This window comes from Aotus nancymaae, unplaced genomic scaffold, assembly GCF_030222135.1.
Source record: "Aotus nancymaae isolate 86718 unplaced genomic scaffold, 86718_ANA_hifiasm-v0.15.2.pri h1tg000002l, whole genome shotgun sequence".
Taxonomy (NCBI): domain Eukaryota; kingdom Metazoa; phylum Chordata; class Mammalia; order Primates; family Aotidae; genus Aotus; species Aotus nancymaae.
Window position 1 is genome coordinate 49,682,783 of NW_026988413.1, and position 26,156 is coordinate 49,708,938.

At 38.8% G+C, this 26,156-nt stretch overlaps 1 protein-coding gene across 3 annotated transcripts; it reads left to right on the forward strand.

Annotated features, from left to right (window-relative positions):
- Window positions 1-45: 45 nt before the first annotated feature.
- THAP5 (THAP domain containing 5) lies at window positions 46-7,917 on the forward strand. 3 transcript variants are annotated; one of them, XM_012455698.2, is made up of 3 exons: window positions 46-322; window positions 4,077-4,147; window positions 5,008-7,917. In XM_012455698.2, exon 3 carries the CDS (start codon window positions 5,221-5,223, stop codon window positions 5,920-5,922), a length of 702 nt encoding a protein of 233 aa, XP_012311121.1. In that variant the 5' UTR covers window positions 46-322; window positions 4,077-4,147; window positions 5,008-5,220; the 3' UTR covers window positions 5,923-7,917. The 3 variants fall into 3 exon arrangements, with proteins under 3 accessions (XP_012311121.1, XP_012311130.1, XP_012311110.1); XM_012455687.3 differs by having other exon boundaries at window positions 109-322; window positions 4,077-4,269; XM_012455707.2 differs by lacking the exon at window positions 4,077-4,147.
- The last annotated feature ends 18,239 nt before the right edge of the window (window positions 7,918-26,156 follow it).

Here is a 26,156-nt window from a genome sequence, read left to right on the forward strand (position 1 = left end):
CTACGCGCACGTGGAAAACTGTTATTGCCGCTAGGTCGGGACGCCACTTCCGGCTCCAACCCCGAAAAGGTGGTGCTTAAACCCCCGGAGGCGGAAGTGAGTCGACAAACTAGGCGGCTTTCCGGGCTAATACCAGCGCGGGCGCATTGGCTCGAGAGGCCTGGACCTGCGGCGCAGCCTCAGTGAGGCGGGACGCCGTGTACCTGTCGCCTGCCCGGGTTTCCCCGGGCCTCACCCGAGTGATGCCCCGCTATTGCGCAGCGATTTGTTGTAAGAACCGCCGGGGACGAAACAATAAAGACCGGAAGCTGAGTTTTTACCCGTAAGTTGTCTCTGAAGCAGAAGCGTCAGCCTCACTGTGGTGTCGCGGTCCTGTGGCCTTTGGGCTTGGGTATCTCCTGTCCGCTCTGCATATGAGTCCTCAGCTCTCCGTAGGTGTCCCGTCGCCCGCGGGAAGACGGTAGAAAGGCCGTCAGTTTACCTAGCAGTGCCTTTCCTGCCCGAGGACTGCGGGCTGGTGGCGAGACCCAGGGTCCTGTTTGAGTTTTAATAGAACAGTTAAAACTGTCAAGTTTGCGCGGACTTGTGTGGTTTTCACAGTCTTTTCCCTACCTCACGTGATCTCATTTCATTGAGCAACATTAACCACCATTTAAGATAACGTGAAACCTGCGAAGTGGGAAGGTGCACGCAAAGTTAATTTACACCCTTTGCGAGTTAGGTGCTTAGGAACAATTTCATCCCACTTTTGTCCTGAGGACACTGAGTCCCGAAATGATGAGGTAACCGTCTTGGAAAGCTTTGTGTCAGAGCCAGAATTAAAAGCTAGTCTTCTGCTTAGGGCTGTATATACTCTGCAGAGAACAGGGCACTATTCTGTTATTCTGAATTACTGGAGCCAGGAAATATTTCCATGAAACTATGGAAGCACTGATTTTTATTACAGGAAAGCAGTGTCGTATAATAATTAGGGGTCCGAGCTTCAATGCTAGATCCCGGTTCCACTACTTTGTAGCTGAATGACCTCTTGCACATTATTTAGGCTTTGGGTGCCTCACATATCTATAAAGTGGACATATTAATAGTACTTACATGATTAATAACATGAAAGCAACTTATTTAAAATATTGCATTTCCATCTTTTCTTGTATTTAAAAACAATTTATTTCGATCTAATCTGGTTCAGATTTCAGCAGTTGTTTCGTGCCCATTTTACTTTAAACCTGAAGGATTTATTCACTAATGATTCAGCTGCCTTCCAGTATTTTAATTAATGGAAAAAGAACTGATAACCCCGCCTGGTGCGGTGGCCTGTTATGCCAGCACTTTGGAAGGCCTAGGTGGGCAGAAAACTTGAGGTCGGGAGTTCGAGACCAGCCTGAACAACATGGAGTAACCCTTTCTCTACTAAAAGCACAAAATTAGCTGGACGTGGTGTCACATGCCTGTAATCTCAGCTACTCCAGCGGCTGAGGCAGGAAAATCGCTTGAACCCGGGAGGCAGAGGTTGCAGTGAGGTGAGATCGCACCATTGCACTCCAGCATGGGCAACGAGAGAGAAACTCCGTCTCAAAAACAAACAAACTGATAACCCAAGTAATTCACACTCCATGGCAATATTTCCAGGATTGTCTCCCTTGAAGCCCAGCCTCAAGATGCAAAGAGATGTTTTAGGGAGGAAAAAAATCTAATCTACTTTCAGTTTATAGGGAAATGCTACTGTATTAATGGCTCTATCTCTGAGAATGTTTGTAGCAAAAAATCTTGTTGAACTCGTTATTTCCCAGATTTATTTGGCCTTTGATATTGGAGATGTATAATTCCACACTAAAAATTTTAACTAACCTTTGTGGACCTTACAGAAACTTTTTAGGAAGGAAAAAAAAATGGAAGTGAATCGTAAAGATTTCTTTCACTGAAAACTGAATTTAGTAAAAGTGGAATTATTTTTAATTTTTTTTTTAATTTTGTGTATAATCCATAAAATAAAAATTGAATTGGTTTTATTCTCCAGTAGCGCCAAACTTGAATTGAATTTGCTCATGTTAACACTACAGCAAACTGCAGTTTAAATATATATGAATTTAGGAATTCAGTTAATATAGTGTCCAGTTTGTACTGTAATTATAGTATGCTGTTTTGGGAATTACATAAGACAATGAAACAAAATTATCAGTCAAACGAATTGAACCAATATAAAGGTAATTTATTCAGGAAACGTGATCAAGAAAATTTCTTAGATACTTACCTGTTGAGGAAGCAATACAGTTCAGTTACCAATAAGGATATTCACAAAGTTTTTTTTTAATGATTTGATAACAACATATAGGTACAATGGAAATAATTTGCAAACAGCATCCATATACATGAATTTACAGTAAAAAGCATTACTGTAAAAGGCCTATTCTCATTTCAGTTTTAACAAAAGATATTAATTTACCAATTGCCAGAATAAATCAGGTCCTCTAAAAGAAAATTTGTTTGCCTTTAAGTTCCTTTCTTGGTTAGGCTTGTCATACTTACAACCTAATATTTGTAAAGTTAAAATTTTTTTTTTTTTTTTTTTTGAGACGGAGTTTCGCTCTTGTTACCCAGGCTGGAGTGCAATGGCGCGATCTCGGCTCACTGCAACCTCCGCCTCCTGGGTTCAGGCAATTCTCCTGCCTCAGCCTCCTGAGTAGCTGGGATTACAGGCACGCGTCACCATGCCTAGCTAATTTTTTGTATTTTTAGTAGAGACGGGGTTTCACCATGTTGACCAGGATGGTCTCGATCTCTTGACTTCGTGATCCACCCGCCTCGGCCTCCCAAAGTGCTGGGATTACAGGCGTGAGCCACCGCGCCCGGCCCCGTTAAAATATTTTTAAAACATGTATTAATACTGTTTCTATGGTTAGAATTTCCAAAGGTAGTTTATCTGATTTTTTTTCCATATAAGGATATTAGCATTAAAAGTTATGTCTTACAGAGTACCCAGACTCTCCATGGCATCTTAAGTTACCAGAATTTATGGGGGAAAAATGATGCTACTATAAAACATAAGCTAAATGGTTGGGATTGGGGAAAGGGAATATATAACAGCTACATTTCATATGAGCAACCTTACATTGTTACTTTTTTTAAAAAACAGTGGTATGTGTCTTAGACTGTGTTCTTGGAAAATTATCTAATGGAATCTAAACCATTTTCAGATGTTGTGTTGTATACCCAAACCTTTTTAGATTGATAAGAAAAATTTTCTATTAAATTCTGCCGTTAGTCCAGTTTTGCCTATAAAACACAGAGTAATGTTAGGACCAACTCTAAATCCAGGTTATTGTCAGGTACAGGAACAAAATGTATACAGAGCTGTCTTGCCATTTGTATTTGCTTTGTTTCATATAAAATATATGAGACTATCTCTTTTAACATGTTTCGTTCTTTTCTTGTATCAGAGTTTCTCTTTCAGAACTTGAATTTTGGAATTTCCAGTTCATTGGTTATAGAAGTGTAGTACTATTAGACTAAATTACATATAGATAGAATTGAAGCTGATGCTAGTAAAGAGACCAGAATATTTTCAGTTCTCTTTATGTTTGAAATAACATCTACTTATTTTTTAAATATTAACATAAATAAGATCATAAAACTTAATACTGCCTTGAATTATAGACAACAAACCATTTGACTTGTGGTATTATGAAATACATTTGAATAGTAATTTATAATTTATACAAAGCTCCTTTCTAGTTCTAGGCAAACTGTACAGCAATATAAAAATGGAACATAATCCGTACAAAATACAAATAGATTTTATCCTTTATAGGAACACATATATTTTACTTGAAGGGACTCTGAGTTACGTTCAGCTCTTATTAGGTAAGAGCCTTGGCTACATGTCTTACATCTTAGTCCTCTTACTGCAGAGATGATATGGTAATAATTATCATGAAGATGCCCTTATTTGGTAGGGATGGTTGCCTTGCTATTGTAGTACTTACTTGATGCATAGGTTACCCAGATATATGGGATTGGCATTTGGCAAAATTGTAAAAATATAGCAAAGTTTTCCCTTTTTTTCTTTTTTTTAATTCCAGATTTCCTCTACATGACAAAGAAAGATTGGAAAAGTGGTTAAAGAATATGAAGCGAGATTCATGGGTTCCCAGTAAATACCAGTTTCTATGTAGTGACCATTTTACTCCTGACTCTCTTGACATCAGATGGGGTATTCGATATTTAAAACAAACTGCAGTTCCAACAATATTTTCTTTGCCTGAAGACAATCAGGTATTGGAGTAGGGGAGAGGGGTAATGCTGAGCAGAGTGGCAGATTGCAGGGTGGCAAGTGATCAGTTGGGAGAGTAAGAGGGAACTATAACTTGGGAAAACTTTATACGTGGAAAAAAGAGAGCAGTAATTTGTGCTTTTACTAAAAGTGATAATTTTTTAAAAATTTAAACTCATGAAGCACAGCTTAAGAGAAGCAAGAGATATACATTACTAAGTTATTAATATAAGTTCATGAGTTTTATTTTTTATATTGTTTCATTTTGGTTTTTGAGACAGAGTCTTGCTCTGTCATCTAGGCTGGAGTGCAGTGGTGTGATCTCAGCTTACTGCAACCTCCACCTCTTGGGTTCAAGTGATTATCTTGCCTCAGCCTCCTGAGTAGCTGGGGTTACAGGCGGCCACCACCATGCCTGGCTAATTTTTATATTGTTAGCAGAGATGGTGCTTCACCATGTTGGCCAGACTGGTCTTGAACTCCTGACCTCAGGTGATCTGCCCACCTTGGACTCCCAATATACTTGTCTTTTGAATGATCTTAAATGTTTCTGCTGTATATTTAATGGGGTTCATGCTTTTTAAAGAACACTTTAAGGTATATGTAGTTAGAACATCTTTTTTATCTAAATAAATTGGCTTGGCCAGTATACTGCTCAAAGTTATAATTAAATAGTCAGCACTAACAGAATAAGCCTATAAAGACCATCTTTTTCAGAACGTGAAAATATTATTTTCTAGGGAAAAGATCCTTCTAAAAAAAAATCCCAGAAGAAAAACTTGGAAGATGAGAAAGAAGTATGCCTAAAAGCCAAGTCAGAAGAATCATTTGTATTAAATGAGACAAAGAAAAATATAATTAACACAAATGTGCCCCCTGAACATGCAGAATTACTTCATTCATCTTCCTTGGTAAAGCCACCAGCTCCCAAAACAGGATGTATACAAAATAACATGTTAACTCTTAATGTAGTTAAACAACATACTGGGAAACCAGAATCTACCTTGGAAACATCAGTTAACCAAGATACAGGTATAGGTGGTTTTCACTCATGTTTTGAGAATCTAAACTCTACAACTATTAATCCAACAACTTCAAATTCAGAAGGTATTCATCAGTCTTTGGAAACGCAAGAAGTTCTTGAAGTAACTACCAATCATCTTGCTAATCCAAACTTTACAAGTAATTCCATGGAAATTAAGTCAGCACAAGAAAATCCATTCTTATTCAGCACAATTAATCAAACAGTTGAAGATTTAAACACAAATAAAGAATCTGTTATTGCCATTTTTGTACCTGCAGAAAATTCTAAACCTTCAGTTAATTCTTTTATATCTGCCCAAAAAGAAACCGTGGAAATGGAAGACATGAACATTGAAGACTCCTTATATAAGGATGTAGACTATGGAACAGAAGTTTTACAAATTGAACACTCTTACTGCAGACAAGATATAAATAAGGAACATCTTTGGCAAAAAGTCTCTAAGCTACATTCAAAGATAACTCTTCTGGAGCTAAAAGAGCAACAAACTCTAGGTAGATTGAAGTCTTTGGAAGCTCTTATAAGGCAGCTAAAGCAGGAAAACTGGGTATCTGAAGAAAATGTCAAGATTATAGAAAACCATTTTACAACATATGAAGTCACTATGTTATAGAATAAAGAGGTTTTATAGGTGTAATTGTTAAATAAGCTTTTTCCAGCCAAACAAACTACATCTAAAGTGAACTTTTTCCCTGTGTAAAGTTCTCATCTTAATGAACCTATGAGAGTACTGTAAAGTTATAAACTGTATCCTATTCTTGTAATGCTCATTTAAGAAAAACCAGAGAGTTGAGCTGGAAAGAAAAATGGTTTTATTAGTTGATAATTTTTCAAATTAAAATTTAGCACATACATAATAGGATTCAGTTATAAAATGAGAAAACAAGCAAGTGGTCAAAGAACACAGACTAGAAGTCAGGTTCAGGAAACAGACCTGTTTCTACCACTGGTATATGATTTGGGCAAGTTATCATGATTGAGCCTCAGCCCCTAATTCGTAAAATAAGCACTTACTAGATTTCTAATTGTCTGGTTCTTTATAGTTCCTTCCCTTTTTATTAAGATACTTCCATTAGAACAGATTTTCTGTAAGATAATATATACTTAATACTAGAAGTTGACTAGAATTTGATATTAACTATGTATTCAATATTTATTGAATTCTATGGTATTTGACCTTTTGGTTGTACGTATATATTCCAATTATATATATGTAATGGAAAGGAAGGTAAACCTTTTTTTTTTTTTTTGAGACAGTTGCTCTGTCACCCAGGCTGGAGTACAGGGGCATGATCTCGGCTCACTGCAGCCTCTGCCTCCCAGGTTCAAGTGATTCTCCTTCCTCAGCCTCTCGAGTAGCTGGGATTACAGGTGCGCACCACCACATCTGGCTAATTTTTGTATTTTTAGTGGAAATGAGGTTTCACTATGTTGGCCAGGCTGGTTTCAAACTCCTGACCTCAAGTGATCCACTCACCTCAGCCTCCCAAAGTGCTAGGATTACAGGCATGAATCACCATGCCAGGCCAAGATAGACCTTTTCTAATTTTATTCCAGTTGAACTAAACTAAGGAACCACCCATTAGCCCAGTTCTTAGAAGAGGAACTTGAAAGAATATGTATTTTCGTAACTTATGTGTGGCTAACCATCAAATACATAGTCATTTAAGCTTCTAAACATCCAGTATTTATGCAGTTACATTTATAAACCAAAAATTTTAATGAAGTTAATTTTAAATATTTATATTTTAGAAATCATAATTTGTATCTATTTCTTAGTAGGTGTAGCTTTTAAAATATGTCCTTGTGTCATTGTTAAATTCCAGAATAATCGAGTAATAATACTGTACATTCCCACTTATATGTATTTTATTAAAATTTATAAGCCAGAAATTATAGATAAGTGGTTATGACCTAGGAAGACAAAGAATTCTCTTAAGAAAGAGAAGTGATGGTAATGTAAATAAAAATACTGTTTATATTCACATGATTTTAAGAAAACTGTAAAAGCAAAGACTTTGTAGTAATGACACAAACGTGAAAAATGGATGTTTTCTTAAAATTGGCCGTCAGTATAATTATGTTTCTGCCCATGATGTTGAGCAAGTTCTATCAGTCTGATTCTTAGTTTTCTTGTCTGTTAAGTAGAAGATACTATTACTTACCTTAAAGGATGGCTTTCAGAATTCTGTAAGGTTTTTGGTTCTGGAAAATAGGAGGTGCTCAATAAAAGTTGACTCTGAATGGCAAATAATATTCTAATTGTTTTGTAAATGCATGATGATTATTTTTGGCCATATTTCACTTAGTTTTGTTAGGCCAGTATTAATTGGTATTATATGACAGTGTGTCAACTAATTATAAAAAGATTAGAAGTAACTATTAGGTGATGATGGGGGGAAAAAGTTAAAATTTTTGTGTAAGTTATGTGCAGATAATTGATAGAGTTAATACAGTGTTATTAAGTATCCCCATGTTGCATTTTGCAAATAATTTAAAATACAGATGAAAATAATCTTGAGTCACAATAAAGTAATATATTAACTCAAGTTTTAACAGTGCACATTGTAGTAATTTTCGTTTAAAGTTACAAGTTCCTCAGGAAAAATTTAAACTAGCTGTATTTCTTTAAAAAATTATAAGTAAAGGTTGAGTATCTCTTCTCTGAAAATCTAAAATGCTCCAAAATCTGAAACTTTGAGCACCAACATGACACGCAAAGGAAATGCTCACTAGGGCATTTCAGTCTTCAGATTTTTGAATTGGGGATGCTCAGCTGTTAAGTGTACTGGAACTATTTCAAAATCTGAAAAATAGTACCCTTTCTGTATTCACATCCATCCTTACTCTGATTCTCTGGACCATAGTAATCATTCGCCTGTAAAACTTTCAACAACATTGCTCTTTTGCCTATTGTTCTCACTTGCCTAAATGACATTCCTGGTTGAGTTCAAGTATCTCTTTGCCTTTTCTCTTCCTACATCAGAACAGCTAGTAGAATAGAAAAGTCACCTGATTGGATGGGCCCAGCAGTGTCACTGTATTTTTCTACTAAGTTCATAACCTCACTCTTAAATTTTCTCTCTCCCTCCTCCCTTCCTTTTCTGCCTCTCCCTCCTCCTTGCCCAAGATGAGAATCTCATCACATGCTTCATCTAGAAAATCAAAATCATTAGCTCATCATGTCTCTCTTATAAGGTCATTAATGGTCTTAAGACTAAAATCCAAAAATTGTTTCTATTCCTGTATTTATTCATTGAGGCCTAATGGATACAGAGTACAGTATTTATTTCTGCCCATATCAAAATGAAAAAAAAGTCATTTCACAATAATTTGTTTCTGTGGAAACCCACAATCATCCATGTTAGGGAATGGGCTGATGAAATTCAAAACTTGTCATCTCAGGTAAAATAAGCTACAAATTTGTTTCTAAAACACACATTTTAAAATTGGAAGCTTTCCTAGGATTTGGAGTAAGAAAGTCTTTAGAAATTTGTGAACCTCCTAATAACTACAGTGACTATTCCTCAAAATCTGTATGGAAGAAAGTAAGGGTAAGTGAGATGGATGAAAGGAAAGTAGTCTAGATGAAAGGGAGAAGGAGAATAGATGAAAGGATTGATGGATGGATAGATGAGTATGTTTAGGTTCCACTTTTTAAACAACTGTTCTTTCCTAAGTAGTAGTAGAGTTGGAGTCTGAAAAAATTGGGAGAGGATTCTACAATCCCCTCAACCTAAAGGAGCAGAACAGGAAATCCTGTGAACTGAGTCTGGATTCCTCACCACTATCTCAGTAAATAAGACACCCTCATTACTAAAAAACCCTTATCTGGTACAGGATGTATAATTGAGACAAGTCTCAGGAAAGTTTATTTTGCCAAGGTTAAGGACATACCCTTGACACAGCTGCAGGAGGCCCTGATGGCATGTGCCCAAGGTGGTTAGAGTACAGTTTGCTTTTATACATTTTAGGAAGATGGGACATCAGTATGTGTAAGACACATTGATTTAGTGTGGAAAAGCAGAACCATTCAAAGCGGGGCTTCCAGGTCAAAAGTCGGTAAGAGACAAAAGGTTGCATCAGCTTTCTGCTGAATACACAATTTAGTCTGACTCAGTGAATCTGCATTTTTACATGAACAATAGGGCAGGGGAAGCTATCAGATCTGTATGTCTCAGGTGAACCTCAGAGGGATAACTGAGTTCTGTCCTTTTCTACAAGGAATTTCCTTGTTAGCAAATTGGGAGGGAGGCATGTAGCTTTTTATCATTGTGGCTGCCTTATTTAGGAACAAAATGGGAGGCAGGTTTGCCTGACATAGTTCCCGGATTGACTTTCCCTTGGCTTAGTGATTTGGGGGTCCTGAGATTTATTTTCCTTTCCCAGATGTCAAGAACCAAGTCAGTGTTTGGATCTGCTTATTACTAAATCCAGATTTTTGGCAATAAATACTAGCCAGTTGCAGTGGTTTATGCCTGTTACCCCAGCACTTTGGGAGGCCCAGGTAGGCAGATCGCTTGAACTCTGGAGTTAAAGACTAGCCTGGGCAACATGGCAAAACCTTGTCTCTACCAAAAATAAAAATTTTTAGCCAGGCATGGTGATACATGCCTGTAGTCTCAGCTACTCAGGAAGCTGAGGTGGGAGGATGGCTTGAGTCCAGGAGGTAGAGGCTACAATGAGCCAAGATCATGCCACTGCATTCTAGCTTGGGTACCAAAGTGAGACCCTTTCTCAAAAAAAAGAGACAATGGTTTGTTGTTCGCTAATTTAGAATGTGTTACTACTGGCAGGTGAATTCATTCTCATCACTAGCATGGCACATGCCTAAGGTTTCAGTCAGTGACCGTGACATGGTAAAAGCCCCATAAACTGCATACCTCAACCATACCTCTGCTTTCTGTTGAAACTCCTCTCTGTAACCCTAATGTGACAGGCAAGCAGTCCACACTCATGCCATCTTGGCCCCTGCAACTTGTAATAAGTAACCAAGGTCTGTAATTTCCACCCTACCCGGGAAATGTGTAAACTAACACTTATCTTGACTTCTCTGAACCACTTAAGTAACAATCAGAATGTCCAAAGTCCCCTGGCCCTTGGAATGTCTGAAGCCCCTCACCCTCACCCTCACCCCCACCCAGGAGGTGGTTTACAGAATGTCCAAAGTCCACTGGCCCTCGGAATGTTCAAAGCCCCTCGCTCCCACCCCTGCCCAGGAGGTGGTTTACGGGCATAAAATGTCTTGACACCCTCCTTTTTGGGTCACGGGTTGGAGAGACGTGAGTCCTCCATGGCCGCCGGCAATAAAGACCCTGCAATTTGGCATACTTTTGTCTTGGTGTTGAGTTTCTACACTCGCTCCAGTACAATAGACCAAAGCAATACTTTAATAATGCAAGAGAGGATTTGAGTTAGGGTTCTTTCGGTTGCAAGGAACAGAAACTCAATCCAGCTCAAGAAAGGAATCAGGGAAGAGCAGAACTGACGATTCAAACTAGGGTCTCAGGAATCCAAATACAGAAGTTGCAGTACAGCCAGGCACAATGACTCACACCCGTAATCCCAACACTTTGGAGGTCCAAGGCAGGAGGATCTCCTGAGGCCAAGAGTTTGAGACCAGCCTGGGCAACATAGTGAGACCCCGTTTCTACAAAAAATTTAAAAATTAACTGGGAATGGTGGTTTGTGCTTTTGGTCCCAGCTACTTAGGAGGCAGAAGTGGGAGAATCTCTTAAGCTTAGGAGGTCAGGGCTGCAGTGAGCCATGACTGCACCAGTGCACACCAACCTGGACAACAGAGTGAGACCCTGTCACACACACAAAAAAAACGGTTGCAGTATAGTTGTGCCCCTAGTAATTGGTTCTGGAAGACATCTGGAAAAGAGGCTCCCTCATGTCAACTGCCTCCTGAATGGCATCTGTTTCATATTCTCTATCCCAGTCAAACCTTATAATCTCAGTTTACAAATAGGCCCCTAAGTTTCTCGACATTATGAATCTTCAGCTTCCTCTGTTAATTAGCTCAGTCATTCAGTTTTTAAATATCAGATTTCCAAAAGAGGAATCCAACTAGACATTGCATATATTTTTAAGTATGTGGGTCTCTAGTAAACCTGTAAATAGGCATCCTTTGGGTCCTGTCTTATAGGCTGCAATTACATCTAGTGAATAGGATGGGGAAGGGTCACATGGTATAGAACAGACCCATCTACCTCAGTAAAGCCTTGAAAAGGAGCAATTTCCCTTTGAAAAAGAGGCTGTGAGTGAGCAAGCAGGTAACTGCTTTAGTTCTGTGCTGCTGTAAAACATGAACTATATAAGAATGGCATCATTTGCACATTATTCTCCCCTTTTCAAACCAGGTCCTTCATGCCTTTCCTTGAGCTTGTATCTCAAGAAATGGCCTACTAAGCCATTTCCCTATTTCCAAAGAAAGTGAGAACTAGGCATTATCGTACAGGATAACATATAATCTTATAAGAGAGTAGGTTTAAAGCTAATATGAACTAGTAGTTTTAACATAATAAATGTAGAGCTATTCACATCTCCAAACAATTTTGAAATAACCTGAAGACATTAGTATGAAACTATACATATTTAATGTTTTAATAAAAGAAGCTCTAAAATAGAGATATGGTTTGGCTTTATGTCCATACCCAAATTTCATCTCAAATTGTAATCCCAGGTGTTGAGGGAGGGACATAGTGGGAGTTGACTGGATCATGGAGGCAGTTTTCCCCATGCTGTTCTTGTGATCATGAGTTCTCATAAGATCTGATGATTTTTATAAGGGGCTCTTTCCCCTACTCTTGCTCATTCTTTCTCTCCTGCCACCTTGTGAGATGTGCCAGCTTCCCCTTACGCCATGATTCTAAGTTTCCTAAGGCCTCTCTAGCCATGCAGAACCATGAACCAATTATACCTTTTTTCCTTTATAAATTACCCAGTGTCAGGTATTTCTTTATAGCAGTATGAGAATGGACTAATACAAATAGTAATCTCACTTCATTCACAGTCTGTTTCTTAGAAACCTTAAGGACAAGGACCAATCCATCATTAATCTGTTAGCACATCAGTTGTTTGGTTCCAAGGTTCAGGTTTTTAATAGTATTTGTGGCATATATATACATTGTATGCAATGTCTAATTAAATATGGTGACCTTTTGTTCTCCTGCATTACTAGTGAATGTATTCACTTAATTCCTCTCTCAACAGAGACTATTGCAGCCGGGCATGGTGGCTCAAGCCTGTAATCCCAGCACTTTGGGAGGCCGAGGCGGGTGGATCACGAGGTCAAGAGATCGAGACCATCCTGGTCAACATGGTGAAACCCCGTCTCTACTAAAAATACAAAAAATTAGCTGGGCATGGTGGCGCATGCCTGTAATCCCAGCTACTCAGGAGGCTGAGGCAGGAGAATTGCCTGAACCCGGGAGGCGGAGGTTGCGGTGAGCCAAGATCGCGCCATTGCACTCCAGCCTGGGTAACAAGAGTGAAACTCCGTCTCAAAAAAAAAAAAAACAAAAACAAAAACAGAGACTATAGCTTCTGTAGTAATAAAAAATAAACACTCTCATATTTTCATGCTAAAAAGAAACCATTCTCTAAAGCAGACATTCCTATTCAGACTTTCATTCTCTGTCTTTGACTTCCTCTAGCTCCCACACTCTATGTCAAGGGCCTCTAGGCTTCCCTGCATCCCAGAGCTTTTGGCTGTACTGTTGACTAAATCTCATGTATCTATGCTGTAACTTTTACCAAAGTGTTAACTTTTCCATCCATGACTGTGTTTAGCTGTGTTTTGTTCCCTCTTCAAGCATTGTGATACAGAACTGTATTTTTGTTGGCATTACATACATTTCAGAAGGCCTTGATAGCATACATTCAGGTAATAGAAACATGATGAATATTTCACTATAGCAAATGGAACTGACAGATCTTAAATGTATTTTTAATGTTCTTATAGATGTCTTTTAAACTATATTTTAACAATTTATCATAAGCAAGCAAAATATGTTGGGTGAATTCTTAATATCTTATTCCCTTTACTTTTTAATAATATATTACCTGAGAGTATAAAAATATTAAAACTACTTTTCATTTCCTGATAACCACACAGATATGCTATATCAATAAACACACATTTAGACATTTCTATATATTTGAAATAGAGATTGCATTATTTAATATTTAAGAGAAAATATAAGATTAAAAAATTAGAAGAAATGTACATAAAACTATCTACAAGTGGCCCTTAAAAGGGCAGGAAATTTTTATTGATCAACAAAGTGGATTTTTTCAAGATGTGCTAGGTTGAAAATGACACGGATTTTGCCCTTAGAAGTACTTAAATATGATTTTCATTTTAGGCATTTGATGTGGTTTGACTCTGTCCCCACCCAAATCTCATGCCATATTGTAAGCCCCATATGATGAAAGAAGGGTATGGTGGGAAGTGACTGAATCATGGGGGCAGACTTTCCCCTGCTATTCTCATGATAGTGAACAAGTTTCCACAAGATGTGGTTGTTTACAACTGTGTAGCACTTGCTACTTTGCTCACTCTCTCCCACTCCACCAAGTGAAGAAGGTGCTTGCTTCCCCTTCTGCCTTCCACCATTATTGTAAGTTTCCTGAGGCTTTCTCAGCCATGCTTCCTGTACAGCCCATGGAACTGTGAGTCAATTAAACTTCTTTTCTTCAGAAATTAACCAGTCTTAGGTAGTTCTTTATAGCAGTGTAAGAAGAGACTAATACAGAAAATCAGTACCAAGAGTAGGTCATTGCTATAGAGATATGCAAAAATGTGGAGGCAGCTTTGGAACCAGGTAAGGGGCAGAGGTCGGAACAGTTTGGAGGGCTCAGATGAAGATAGGAAGATGAGGGAAAATTTAGAACTTCCTAAAGACTTGTTGAATGGTTGTAACCAAAATGCTGATAGTGATATTGACAGTGAACTCCAGGCTGAAGATGTCTCAGATGGAGATGAGGAATTTATTGTGAACTGGGGTAAAGGTCACTCTTGCTCTGCTTTAGCAAAGAGACTGATGACATTATCCCCCTGCTCTAGGGATCTGTCGAACATTGAACTTGAGAGAGATGGATTAGGGTATCTGGCACAAGAAATTTCTAAGCAGCAAAGCATTCAAAATGTGTCCTGGCTGCTTCTAAGAGCATATACTCATATACACGAACAAAGAGATTACTTGAAACTAGAACTTGGTATTTAAAAGGGAAGCAAGGCATAAAAGTTTCGAAAATTTGCAGCCTCAACATGTGGTAGAAAAGAAAAACCCATTGTCTGGGAAGGAATTGAAGGCTGCAGAAATTTGCATTTGTAAAGAAGAACCAAATGTTAATGGCCAAGACAATGGGGAAAAGGCTTCCAAGGCACTTGGAATATACTTACGTGGCAGCCCCTCCTATCACAGGCCTGGAGGCCCAGGGCACAAAATTGGTTTCATGGGACAGGCCAAGGGCCCTGCTTCTCTGTGCAGCCTCGGGACGTGGCACCCTACATCCCAGCTGCTCCAGCTCCAGCTCCAGCCATGGCTAAAAGGGGCCAATGTACAGCTCAGGCTGTTGCTTCAGAGGGTGCAAGCCCCAAGCCTTGGTAGCTTCCATGTGGTGTTGGGACTGTGGGTGTGCAAAAGGCAAGAGTTGAGGTTTGAAGGCCTCTACCTAGATTTCAGAGCATGTATGGAAATGCCTGAATGTCCAGGCAGAAGTCTGCTGCAGGGGCAGAGCCCTCATGGAGAACCTCTACTAGGGCAGTGCAGAGTGAAAATGAGGGGTTGGAGCCCCCACACAGAGTCCCTACTGGGGAACTGCCTAGTGGAGCTGTGAGAAGAGGGCCACTGTCCTCTAGACCCCAGAATGGTAGATCCACTGACAGCTTGCCCCTTGCACCTGGAAAAGCTGCAAGCACTCAACTCCAGCCCGTGAAAGCAGCTGCAGGTGCTGTACCCTGTGGAGCCACAGGGGCAGTGCTGCCCAAGGCCTTGGGAGCCCACCTCTTGCCTTGGATATGAGACATGGAGTCAAAGGAGATCATTTCAGAGCTTTGACATTTAATGACTGTCCTACATGGTTTTGGACTTGCACGGCACCTGTAGCCCCTTTGTTTGGGCCAACTTATCCCTTTTGGAATGGGAGCATTTACCCAATGCCTGTACCCCCATTGTATCTTGGAAGTAAATAACTTGTTTTTGATATTACAGGTGCATAGGCAGAAGGGACTTGCCTTGTCTCAGATGAGACTTTGGACTTGGACTTTTGAGTTAATGCTGGAATAAGTTATGACTTTGGGGGACTGTTGGGAAGGCATGACTGTGTCTTGAAATGTGATAAGACCATGAGATTTGGGAGGGGCGAGGGGCATAATGATATGGTTTGGTTCTGTGTCCCCACTCAAAACTCATCTCAAATTGTAATCCCCATGTGTGAGAGGAGGGGCCTGGTGGGAGTTGTTTGAATCATGGGGATAGACTTTCCTCTTGCTGTTCTCATGATAGTGAATTACTTTTCATGAGATATAGTTATGTAAAAGTGTGTTGCACTTCTTCCTTCATTCTTTCTCTCCTGCCTTGCCATTTGAAGAAGGTGCTTGGGCCAGGCACAGTGGCCCATACCTGTAATCCCAGCACTTTGGGAGGCAGAGGCAAGTGGATTACCTGAGGCCAGGAGTTCGAGACTAGCCTGGCCAACATGGTGAAACCCTGTCTCTACTAAAAATACAAAAATTAGCCAGGCATGGTGGTGCATGCCTGTAATCCCAACCACTCAGGAGGCTGAGGCAGGAGAATTGCTTCAACATGGGAGACAGAGGTTACAGTGAGTCAAGGTCATGCCCCTGCACTCCAGCCTGGGTGACTAAGTGAGACTCTGTCTCAAAGAAAGAAAAGAAGAAGGTGCTTGCTTTCCCTTTATGCTTCCACCATGATCGTAGGTTTCCTGAGGGCTTTCCAACCATGGTTTCTATACAAACTGTGGAACTGTGAGTCAGTTAAACCTCTTTTCTTCAGAAATTACTCAGTCTTGGTAGTTCTTTATAACAGCAGGAGAACAGACTAATACAACATTAAAGTTTATGCTGTCTTTTTCCTTTGAAAGAAAGTATTAAAAATCTGTTGTTTGGGACTGGGTGCAGTTGCTCACACCTGTAATCCCAGCACTTTGGGAGGTTGAGGCGGGTGGATCGCCTGACATCAGGAGTTTGAGACTAGCCTGGACAACATGGTGAAACACTGTCTCTACTAAAAATACAAAAAATTAGTTGGGCATGGTGGCAGGCACCTGTAATTCCAGCTACTCAGGAGGCTGAGGCAGGAGAATCACTTAAACCCGGGAGGCAGAGGTTGCAGTGAGCAGAGATCGTGCCATTGCACTTCAGCCTAGGCAACAGGAGCTAAACTTTGTCTCAAAAAGAAAATCGTTGTTTGTAAGTAATAAGTAATTAATGGGTTTGACCATTTTTAATGGTCACTAACTAGCATATTGGCCCTCTAACCTAGGTAGGCATATTTTAACAGTGCAAAAGCCAGTATTATATATAACAACAATCAGTTAGGCTCTATAATGAAAATTTTTAAGTGATTAATGACTGTGTCTGTGGTTTAGAGGTGTAAATATGGCCTGGAAAATTTATGGCTAAACACAAAATGGATTTTGATCATGTTTCAAATCTGGAATAGTCAGTACAATTTATTGTTTTTTAAATCTTTCTCTGTCTTGATAGATACAGCTAAAAAGTAAAAGGAAGGTATTGAGAGGGGTACATACACCAGAAACAGATTATAGTAGCCAAGAATAAGGAAGTTAGATATGAAAATAAAGAGGAAAAAATGATTTCTATGAGTCACAAATGAAAAAGTGACAGTACACTTCAGAGAAACAGACTAGATAGATGGGTGGATGATGCAGATAAATGAGGCTACTTAAAGATCTAGATATAATATGGCACTGAAATTGCTTACCATGGTCATTTCTTTCCTCTCTGGATACTAGTAATGTAACAAACTTAACATATTAAAGTGTTATTAATTTCCTTGATATTTTTGACAGTATTTCTAATCTAATTTCTCTAGATAGAGATTGACCTGGAATTGCCTAAAGTGAATCTGCAATAAGTTTAAACTCTCAACTCTATTAGTTATGTCAGGCCTTCCACCCTTTATCTTGGTGTCTCCTATCTTACCCACATCACTCTCAACCCAACCCATCTCAAAAAATCTACTCTAATCAACGAAGAAGTTCTACCCTTTTTGCATGCATTAATTACCAATATTTTATTAAAAGAAAAGCATATAAAGACCACTATAAATACACATCACATGTTGTCTTCATCCAATTTATGCTGCTCAGGTATTTAGCAAAATACCTGAGACTGGCTAATTTATAAAGAATAGAAATTTATTTTTCTGCAGTTCTAGAGGCTAGAAAGTCCAAGACGAAGCCACTGGCATCTGATAGGACTTTCTTGCTGCCTCATTCCATGGCAAAATGGCAAAGAGAGGGAGAGTTGGGGGCCAAACTCACCCTTTTATAATGAACCTACTCTTGAAGTAGCATCATTGAACCATTCATTCTGCCCTTATTGAGGATTGTTTCCAATACATGCTCTTTGAAGGACACATTCAAAATATAGGATATGTCATTGTTGAAAAGACTGCAAATTCTGTCTCCTTTGCCATCAATCACATGAATATTTCTATTTCATGGTCACTCGGTGGCAACTAGAGAGATGGCAGTTAGAGGTAGATGGGCAGGCTGGAATTCTGCAGGGCTAGGAAGAGAATGGAAATATGCCCTCTTGTTTTCAGGGAAGAAGCTTCTGGACATCCTCTGCAAGGTTCTCTGCCACTTCTATGAGTAGCAGCTTACCTCTGTCAAATTGCAGTATGTCTGAGCACAGCACCCCCTGGATTTTGTTCTTGACTGCATTTTCAGGAACTGGTACCTATGTTCTTGGTATGAGCAAAAGGAAACTGAAGTTCTTACAATTCAGTCAAAATTCAGTTTAATCACAGGAAACAAAGTTTCAAAATTTCAAATCCATGGAAAGAGATATGGAGTTCCAAAGAGTAAGTACAAATAAAAATGTTCCTGGACAGAATTAGGCAAAATGTAGTTGGGAGCACTAGAAGTGCAATTACGGTTATGCTGGTTTATGGAGGGTCTTTTGCTAAGTTAAGAACCGGAGACAGAGCTGTAGGACAGAGCTCTTAAGAGCAGCATCAGCCAGGCACATTGGCTCAGTGCCTATAATGCCAGCACTTTGGGAGGCCAAGGCAAGAGGATCATTTGAGGCCAGGACTTTGATACCAGCGTGGGCAACATAGCAAGACCCCACCTATTAAAAAAAAATTTAAGGGAGCAGCATCAAGGGCCTCAACTGAAGAAGACATTGTAATTTAGTAGACCTAGGAAGAAACCTTGCTGCATTTTAATAAGTGTCAGGTAATAGTATTGTATGTGGTTCTTGGACCACATTTTAAGAAACAGCCTTAGAAAATTAGTGGCTCCATTCCTGATTGGAATGCTTCTTCATTTATTTCTACTAGTTCTATTTTTTAGGCCACTGCCAGTTTTTTATTTTTCTCCAACTCTTCTGCAACACAGAAAGGTATGTACAAGCTAGGATATAATAAAGTATTATTTTATGTATAAAGAGTTTATATAATTTGCCATTTAAGATAGAAAATGCAACATACACATTTTTAGCTTTTCTCTTAACTGATAATAACTATAAAGATATTTTTTGGAGGTGGGGAGGGGGATGAAATCTTGCTCTGACACCCAAGCTGGAGTGTAGTGGCGCGATCTCGGCTCACTGCAACCTCTGCCTCCTGGTTTCAAGCAATTCTCCTGCGTCAGCCTCCCAAGTAGCTGGTATTACAGGTGTGCACCACAACACCCAGCTAATTTTTGTATTTTTAGAAGAGACGGGATTTCACCATGTTGGCCAGGCTGGTCTCGAACTCCTGACCTCAGGTGATCCACCCCCACCTTGGCCTGCCAAAGTGCTGGGATTACAGGCGTGAGCCACCATGCCTGGCTAAAGATATTTTTAAAAGGTAAAACCCAGTAGTGCAAAGTGGAAGAGGAAGCAAACACAACAACATTTTGGAAGCTGTAAAGTAGATATATGAGTAGTACTTGTCTTTGTGGTCCTGAGATTCCTAAGTCAACAAGAAGGAAAGCCAACAAGAAAACTCAACTATTATTATAGAACCTAAGAGGCTTAGTAATTGAAATCAATAGATACCTCTGGAACTGGGCAGTTGGGAGTGCTTAAGCCATGTTATAAAAAGAGGATTGGTTAAGATTTATTAAGAAGCAGTAGTCATCCCACACAGTTTGGTAGCTGTTTTGCTCCTTATCTGGTGAAAGATTGGAAGTTTATTCTCTAAAAAGATTAAAACAGAGGGTCTCTAGCTGGCCGGGGGCATTATACTGAAAACAAAGATTAAGTGAATGTGTATATACTGAATGGTGAGCTCCAACCCCACCCCACCCAGCCTCTATCACATACTCAGTTCCCAGAACTCTAGCAACCAAGTTTATACCCTCGAGGCATAAGACTAGAGGTGTCTTCTGTGGGGAATTTGACAAGCTCAAAGAGAAAAGAACAAAAATATTTTACATCAGGGAGGGGACTCCAGCTGGATCCAGCTAAGTCACTCAGCAACAGTGATTCTTAACGCTCACTATGCATTAAAATCACCTGGGAAGTTTTAGAAATTTTTCCTGGCTTGGGCTCCACTCTCAGAGAATCTGATTCAGTTGATCTGGTTTAAAGCCTGAGCTTTATATTTTTTGAAGTTTACCAGGTGATTCTAATGAACAGCAAAAGTTGAGAATCACTGCTCTACAGTGACACTTAGGGCAAGACTCATCAATGGGTACAGAGTTTTTCTTCGGCTTCTAAATGTTCTGTCCACTGATCATCAACAGACAGTTGAGGAGAGCAGTTAATAATAAAGATGTGCTGTCTTAGTCCATTTTCTACTGCTATTACAGAATACCTGACACTGGGTAATTTACAAAGAAAATATTTCTCTGAAGGCTGAGAAGTCCAAAATTAAGGCACCAGCAATTGATGAGGGTCTTGTTGCTGCATCCTCATATGGAAGAAAAGTGAGAGAGGATGAATATTGTGTCCTCATATGGCAGATGAGTGAAAGAGAGGGAACACATTGTTGTAAGCCCCTTATATAGTGACATTAACTCATTCATGATGGCAGAGCTCTCATGACCTAAACACCTTCCAAAAGGCGCCACTTCCCAACACTGTTGCACTGGCGATGAAGTTTCCAATACACGAATTTTGGGAGGCACATCCAGACCATGGCATGGCCCAAATAAATAAGTAAAAAGCAGCAACTTAGAGGAAACGGATTATATAGTCATAAGGAAACTTTGGTGAAAGAACCCAACTATAGTTAATGTTCTTTCTGAGCAAAGGCTATATTACATTTCTGAAAACAAAAACATGATACCTTTTAGAAAACGAATATTATAAAAACATAAAAATGTTAAGTAATTTAAAATATATTATAAATGAAAAGTTAATAGGTGAGTTAGAAGATTAAAGTTAAAGGAATCTCCCAAAAAGGAGAAAAAAAAGCCGATAGGAAGAGACCCAAATAAGAATTGTGTCCCCTAAAAGTCATGTATTGAAGCCCTAAAGCCCAGTACCTCAGTACTCAACTGTATTTGGACACAGGGCCTTTAAAGAGAGATTAGGTTAAAATGAAGCCATTAGAGTGAGCCCTACTGCTAGCCAACTTTTGTCCATATTAGAAGAGAAAATTTGGACATACAAAGAGACACTAGGGATGCAAGAGCATCCTAGGAAGACCATGTGAGGACACAGTGAGAAAGTAGCTGTCTGTAATATAGGGAGAGAGGCCTTAGGAGAAACCTACTGATACCTTGATCTCATAACTGTGAAAATAAATTTCTGTTGTTTAAGCCACACAGGCTGTCATATTTTGTTACATCAGTCCTAGAAATCCAATACATCCAGGAGACTTCAATATCCACATAATAGGCATTTAAAAAAATTGTAACAGAAAAAAAAATTGAACAAATAAAATAGTAAAAGAAATAATGCAAGAATTTTTCTCTGGACCTGAACATGTATTTCCAGATGGAATGATACATTATGTCCTGAGAACAATGGGTAAAAACAGGTACTTACAAAGGCACATTATTTTTTAAAGTCAGAACTACAGATATAAACAGAAGATTTTAAAGATCTTCAGCAAGAAGAAAAAAAAAGGGTCAAGAATAGCTTCAAACTTCTTAATAGCTACACTGGAAGCAAGAAGTAAAAAGATTAATAATCTGAAAATTCTGAAGGAAAAACATTTCCAGATAGAATTAATTCTGTATATCCAAAGTCTCACAAAATTGCCTCCTCTGTACCCTTTCTAAGGAAGCTGTTGGAAAACGTATTCTAGGGAAATAAGGCCATAAAAGAAAATCAAAATAATTGTTTATCTTCTGGAATGATTGCCTAGATGATAGTTTATTATTCAGTTGATCTAGAGATGAAAATAGGAAAAATGAAATTTAAATCGAGAAAGAAGCAAAACAAATTCCAAGTTGGTGGTGAAGGAAGGTCCCCAATACAACAGCTGGGCTATGTTGCCTAGAGAGCCCCCAGTCCAAATGATAATAGGTCTGGAGGCTTAGAAACACTGAGTTCTTCAAAAAAAAAACAAAGTTCTTCCAAAGATGAAAATCGTTAGATTAACTAATGTGTTGAATATCTGGAGAGGAAACTCACTCAACTAGGGTAGAATTTAGGATTAAATTAATGATAAAGCACAGAGAAAACTTTGCAAAGAATCCAGACTAATATTGATATGAAATGTGCATGGAAGATCAAACTGTCATATCTTAGTAGATAACTGCATTTACATGGTCAAAATAATGTAAATACAATATAACCACTTACACAATATAATTATATTGGGAAGATAGAAGATAACGTGTGTGTGTGTGTGTGCGCGCTCATGTTTGTGGTTGGGTCAGAAGCAAGGGGTAGAATGACAAGATAATAAACAGAGCAAATCCTCATCAACCATAGTGGAATGTCAAAAGATAGTGCTTATATGCAAAACTTTAAAAATATAAATTAAGCATGTTATTTTGAGAAATATAGGTAAATACACTAAGAATTGCACATATCATTAGAAGGGGGTTGACTCTGGGGAGCAGAAAATGAACTAGGACTGCAGGGTTTTGATTATGTTTTTGTTTTGTAATAAGGCTTGTAGAACACTGGGTTTTTAAGCATATATGTAAGAGCTATGGGCTCACTCCTATTCATCCTTCAGGACTCATATGGTTTGGCTGTGTTCCTACCCAAATCTCATCTTGAATTGTAGCTCCCATAATTCCCATGTGTCATAGGAGGAACCAGTGGGAGGTAATTGAATTTTGGGGGCAGGTCTTTCCCATGCTGTTGTCATGATAATGAATAAGTCTCACGAAATCTGATGGCTTTATAAAGGGGAGTTTCCGCTAAACAATCTCTTTTGCCTGCTGCCATGTAAGATGTGACTTTGCTCCTCATTTGCCTTCAGTCATGATTGTGAGGCCTCCCTAGCCATGTGGAACTGTGAGTCAATTAAACCTCTTTCCTTTATAAGTTACCCAGTCTTGGATTATGTCTTTATTAGCAGCTCGAGAACAGACTAATACAAGGACTGACTATTCGTTATTTTATCGAGAAAGCCTTCATTTGCCCTTCCAGATAACCTTCATATTTAGTCTGTTAGCTCCTTTTACTTAATCCTAATATAATTTCTATTATCCAGTGTCATTATTGCTTCTTTTTTCCTCCCCAAAGTATAAGCTTTTTATGAGTTTTTAGCTTCATTGTATAGCGCAATTCCTAGTACAAAGTCAGAGCTCCATAAATGTTTGTCAGGTGAACAATAGCACCTACCAAGCCATATTTCAGGAACTATTTTGCTGGTTCTAATTCTGGTGCCACATTCAGACAGTCAGCATATAAATTAACCAATTTCTAGCTCCATGAGTATATTATTGTCCCATTATTGAGGCAGGCCCTGTTAAATTATTAACTTGACTTGTAGTGTAAATAATGCTACTTTACGTCTCTCCTGGCATGTTATAACCAGTACCTAGAAAAGGTGCAGTAGCATTCCCTCCAGGGTTGGGGACTGAACCATGGGAGTCCTTTAGAGGGTCATTGAATTTCTAAAATTTAATGCAAAATTTAGCGTGCATAAGCATTTTTCTAGAAAGAGAGCTCACAGTTTCTATTAAGATTAAGGAAGGGGCCAGGCGTGGTGGCTCACGCCTGTAATCCAAGCACTTTGGAGGCCAAGGCGGGCAGATCACCTGAGGTCAGGAGTTCAAAACCAGCCTGACCAACATAGTGAAACCCCGTCTTAAAAAAAAAAAAAAAAAAAAAGATTAAGGAAGGGATAAATTACCCCTCAAAATTTAAACACCACTGCTCAGGGCAATAATATCTTTCATCTCACCTTGTGCCATACTTTAGAGTAACAAAAAGCTCTTTACATATTTTATTATCTAAAGACCCTGAAACATATAAATGGAAAATCAACTATTGTAGATAGACTTTAATACACAAACATCAGCTCAACTATGTGATTTTAATTAATCAGGAACAGAACTAGGACTAAGAAAAATTGTTCCAGATCTAAAAGCAGGCTTGAGAAACTGTACACTGAATTCTTAAAAATCTTAGACCATCCTTAGTAGACCAAATCTTGTTATCGAAGTGTTCCCAAGCTATACCTTGATGTTTAGAAGAAAAGCATTTGTTATATCTTGTAGGATCTACTTTCTGAACTTTTCATCCCCTGTAGTTGTCAATTCTGCATGTACTAGTCCTCTAGAAATAGGTTAAACGGAAGCAACTTGATGGAACTCTCCACGGGGCTTGTTTTCCAAAGAAAAGTATTGTTTGGAGGAGCAGTTATTAGCCTACCTAAGCATATCATAAGCTGTTCAGAAATAACTCGGAGCCAGTCTTGTGGATGGAAATGTAGTGCTCAAGTCACATTCTGCTTAAAGTTGTAACAAATACAGATGAGTTAAAAGAAAAAAAAAACTTAGACCAGCACTGCCTCATAATTTTATGGAAAATAACTTTTAATGTTCAAATTACTGTATAGAAAAAAAAAACAAAAAAAAATTACTATATAGAATATCAGAAAATAAATTTAGGAATTAAGTAAGTGTTCTTTTGGATCACTGGAAAATAATATGTAAGCTCAATTCTTGCTTTTGGTTATGGAAATATAATTCAAAATGAGAAGCAACAGAGCAGGAGCTAATTTCAGAGAGAACCTAACTTTTACTTTTATTCAGTTCATGGTTCATGTTTTCCATTAATAAAGATGTGTGGTGTTTAAATATGCACAATGAACTAGAATATTATAAATGTGAAATTAGGTTAATTTCATTGAGCTTGCAACCTTGGTTAGTTTAAGTGAAAATGAATTCACTGGCATGAAACTAGAATGAACCTGAACCATGGATGAAAAATAAGTTAATCTGTACATCAGTGTGGTATTAAAAGATGAGAAGGAATTTTTGAGGGAGTGAAGAGGGACAGATAAAGGACACTATACAAATTGTTCAAACAATCCCGAGAAAGTCATTAAATAAGAAATGTCTATTCCTTTTTTGGAACATTAAATAATATGTTTAAGAAGTACTGGTTTTGCCCTGTTAAAACTTGGTGCTTTGAAACACCCTTGAGCATATCAACTTCCAGTCCACCTGGATGGTCTCCTTAATTTGAGAAATGATAAAACACAAAGGGAAAACTATGTTCCAATAATATGGGAGGGGTATAGAGCTAGGATCCAGCTGGGATCCTTTATATTACCAATGCAAGCGAGGCTTAAACATCTGGTTTGCACTGGTAATATAATCTAGTGAGCAGGCATAAGCACATTACTGAGTATCACCACAGAAATGTACTTCTGAGGAGTACTGTAAACAAAGCTTTTTAATAAAAAATAGGCAACAACATCAGCTCAACTCATACAAAGTTAAACTGCTCATTCCTTAGCAATAGCAAAATACTTAGTGAGGAGACAGCACTATTAACAATAGAGGGCCAGGCACGGTGGCTCACGCCTGTAATCCCAGCACTTTAGGAGGCCGAGGTGGGTGGATCATGAGGTCAGGAGTTTGAGACCAGCCTGGCTAAGATGGTGAAACCCCATCTCTACTAAAAATATTTTTTAAAAAAATAGCTGGGCACAGTGGCGGGTGCCTCTAATCCCCGCTACTTGGGAGGCTGAGGCAGGATAATCGCTTGAACCCAGGAGGCAGAGGTTGCAGTAAGCTGAGATCACACCATTGCACTCCAGCCGGGGCGACAGAATGAGACTTCCGTCTCCAAAAAAAAAAAAAAAAGAGAGAGAGAATGGTGCACCTTGGTTTTAAACAATAATTCTTGATATGGGAAAAACTGCTTCCAAACTTAGAAAAAATGATCCTACAAATTCCTCCTTCTCCTTCTCCTTCTCTTCTTCCTTCTCCCCTTACTCTTCCTATTTCTGTTGTTGTTGTTGTTGTTACTAATCTGGAGCAAAACTGAAACCAGAACTTTTCAAGGCAGCAGTGTGGGTAAGGGTCCTATATATCACTGCAGAACCAGTTCAAATATCACCTCTTCCAGGTGCACACACTAGTTGGTTGTTTATGCCTCTTGTCTGAACACATTCTATTCATTTTTATAACTAAATCACATTTTTCTGTAATTGCCTCTTTATGTATCAGTCCCTGTCACTGCACTGCAAGTTCCTAAGAGGTGGAGGC

What these genes read in the sequence shown, in the direction of transcription:
- THAP5 (XM_012455687.3), top strand. Translation starts at nt 243, where the DNA reads ATGCCCCGCTATTGCGCAGCGATTTGTTGTAAGAACCGCCGGGGACGA. An exon ending in CGGAAGCTGAGTTTTTACCC is followed by an intron (nt 323 to 4,076) that starts GTAAGTTGTCTC and finishes TTTTAATTCCAG; the next exon opens with ATTTCCTCTACATGACAAAG. An exon ending in CTTTGCCTGAAGACAATCAG is followed by an intron (nt 4,270 to 5,007) that starts GTATTGGAGTAG and finishes ATTATTTTCTAG; the next exon opens with GGAAAAGATCCTTCTAAAAA.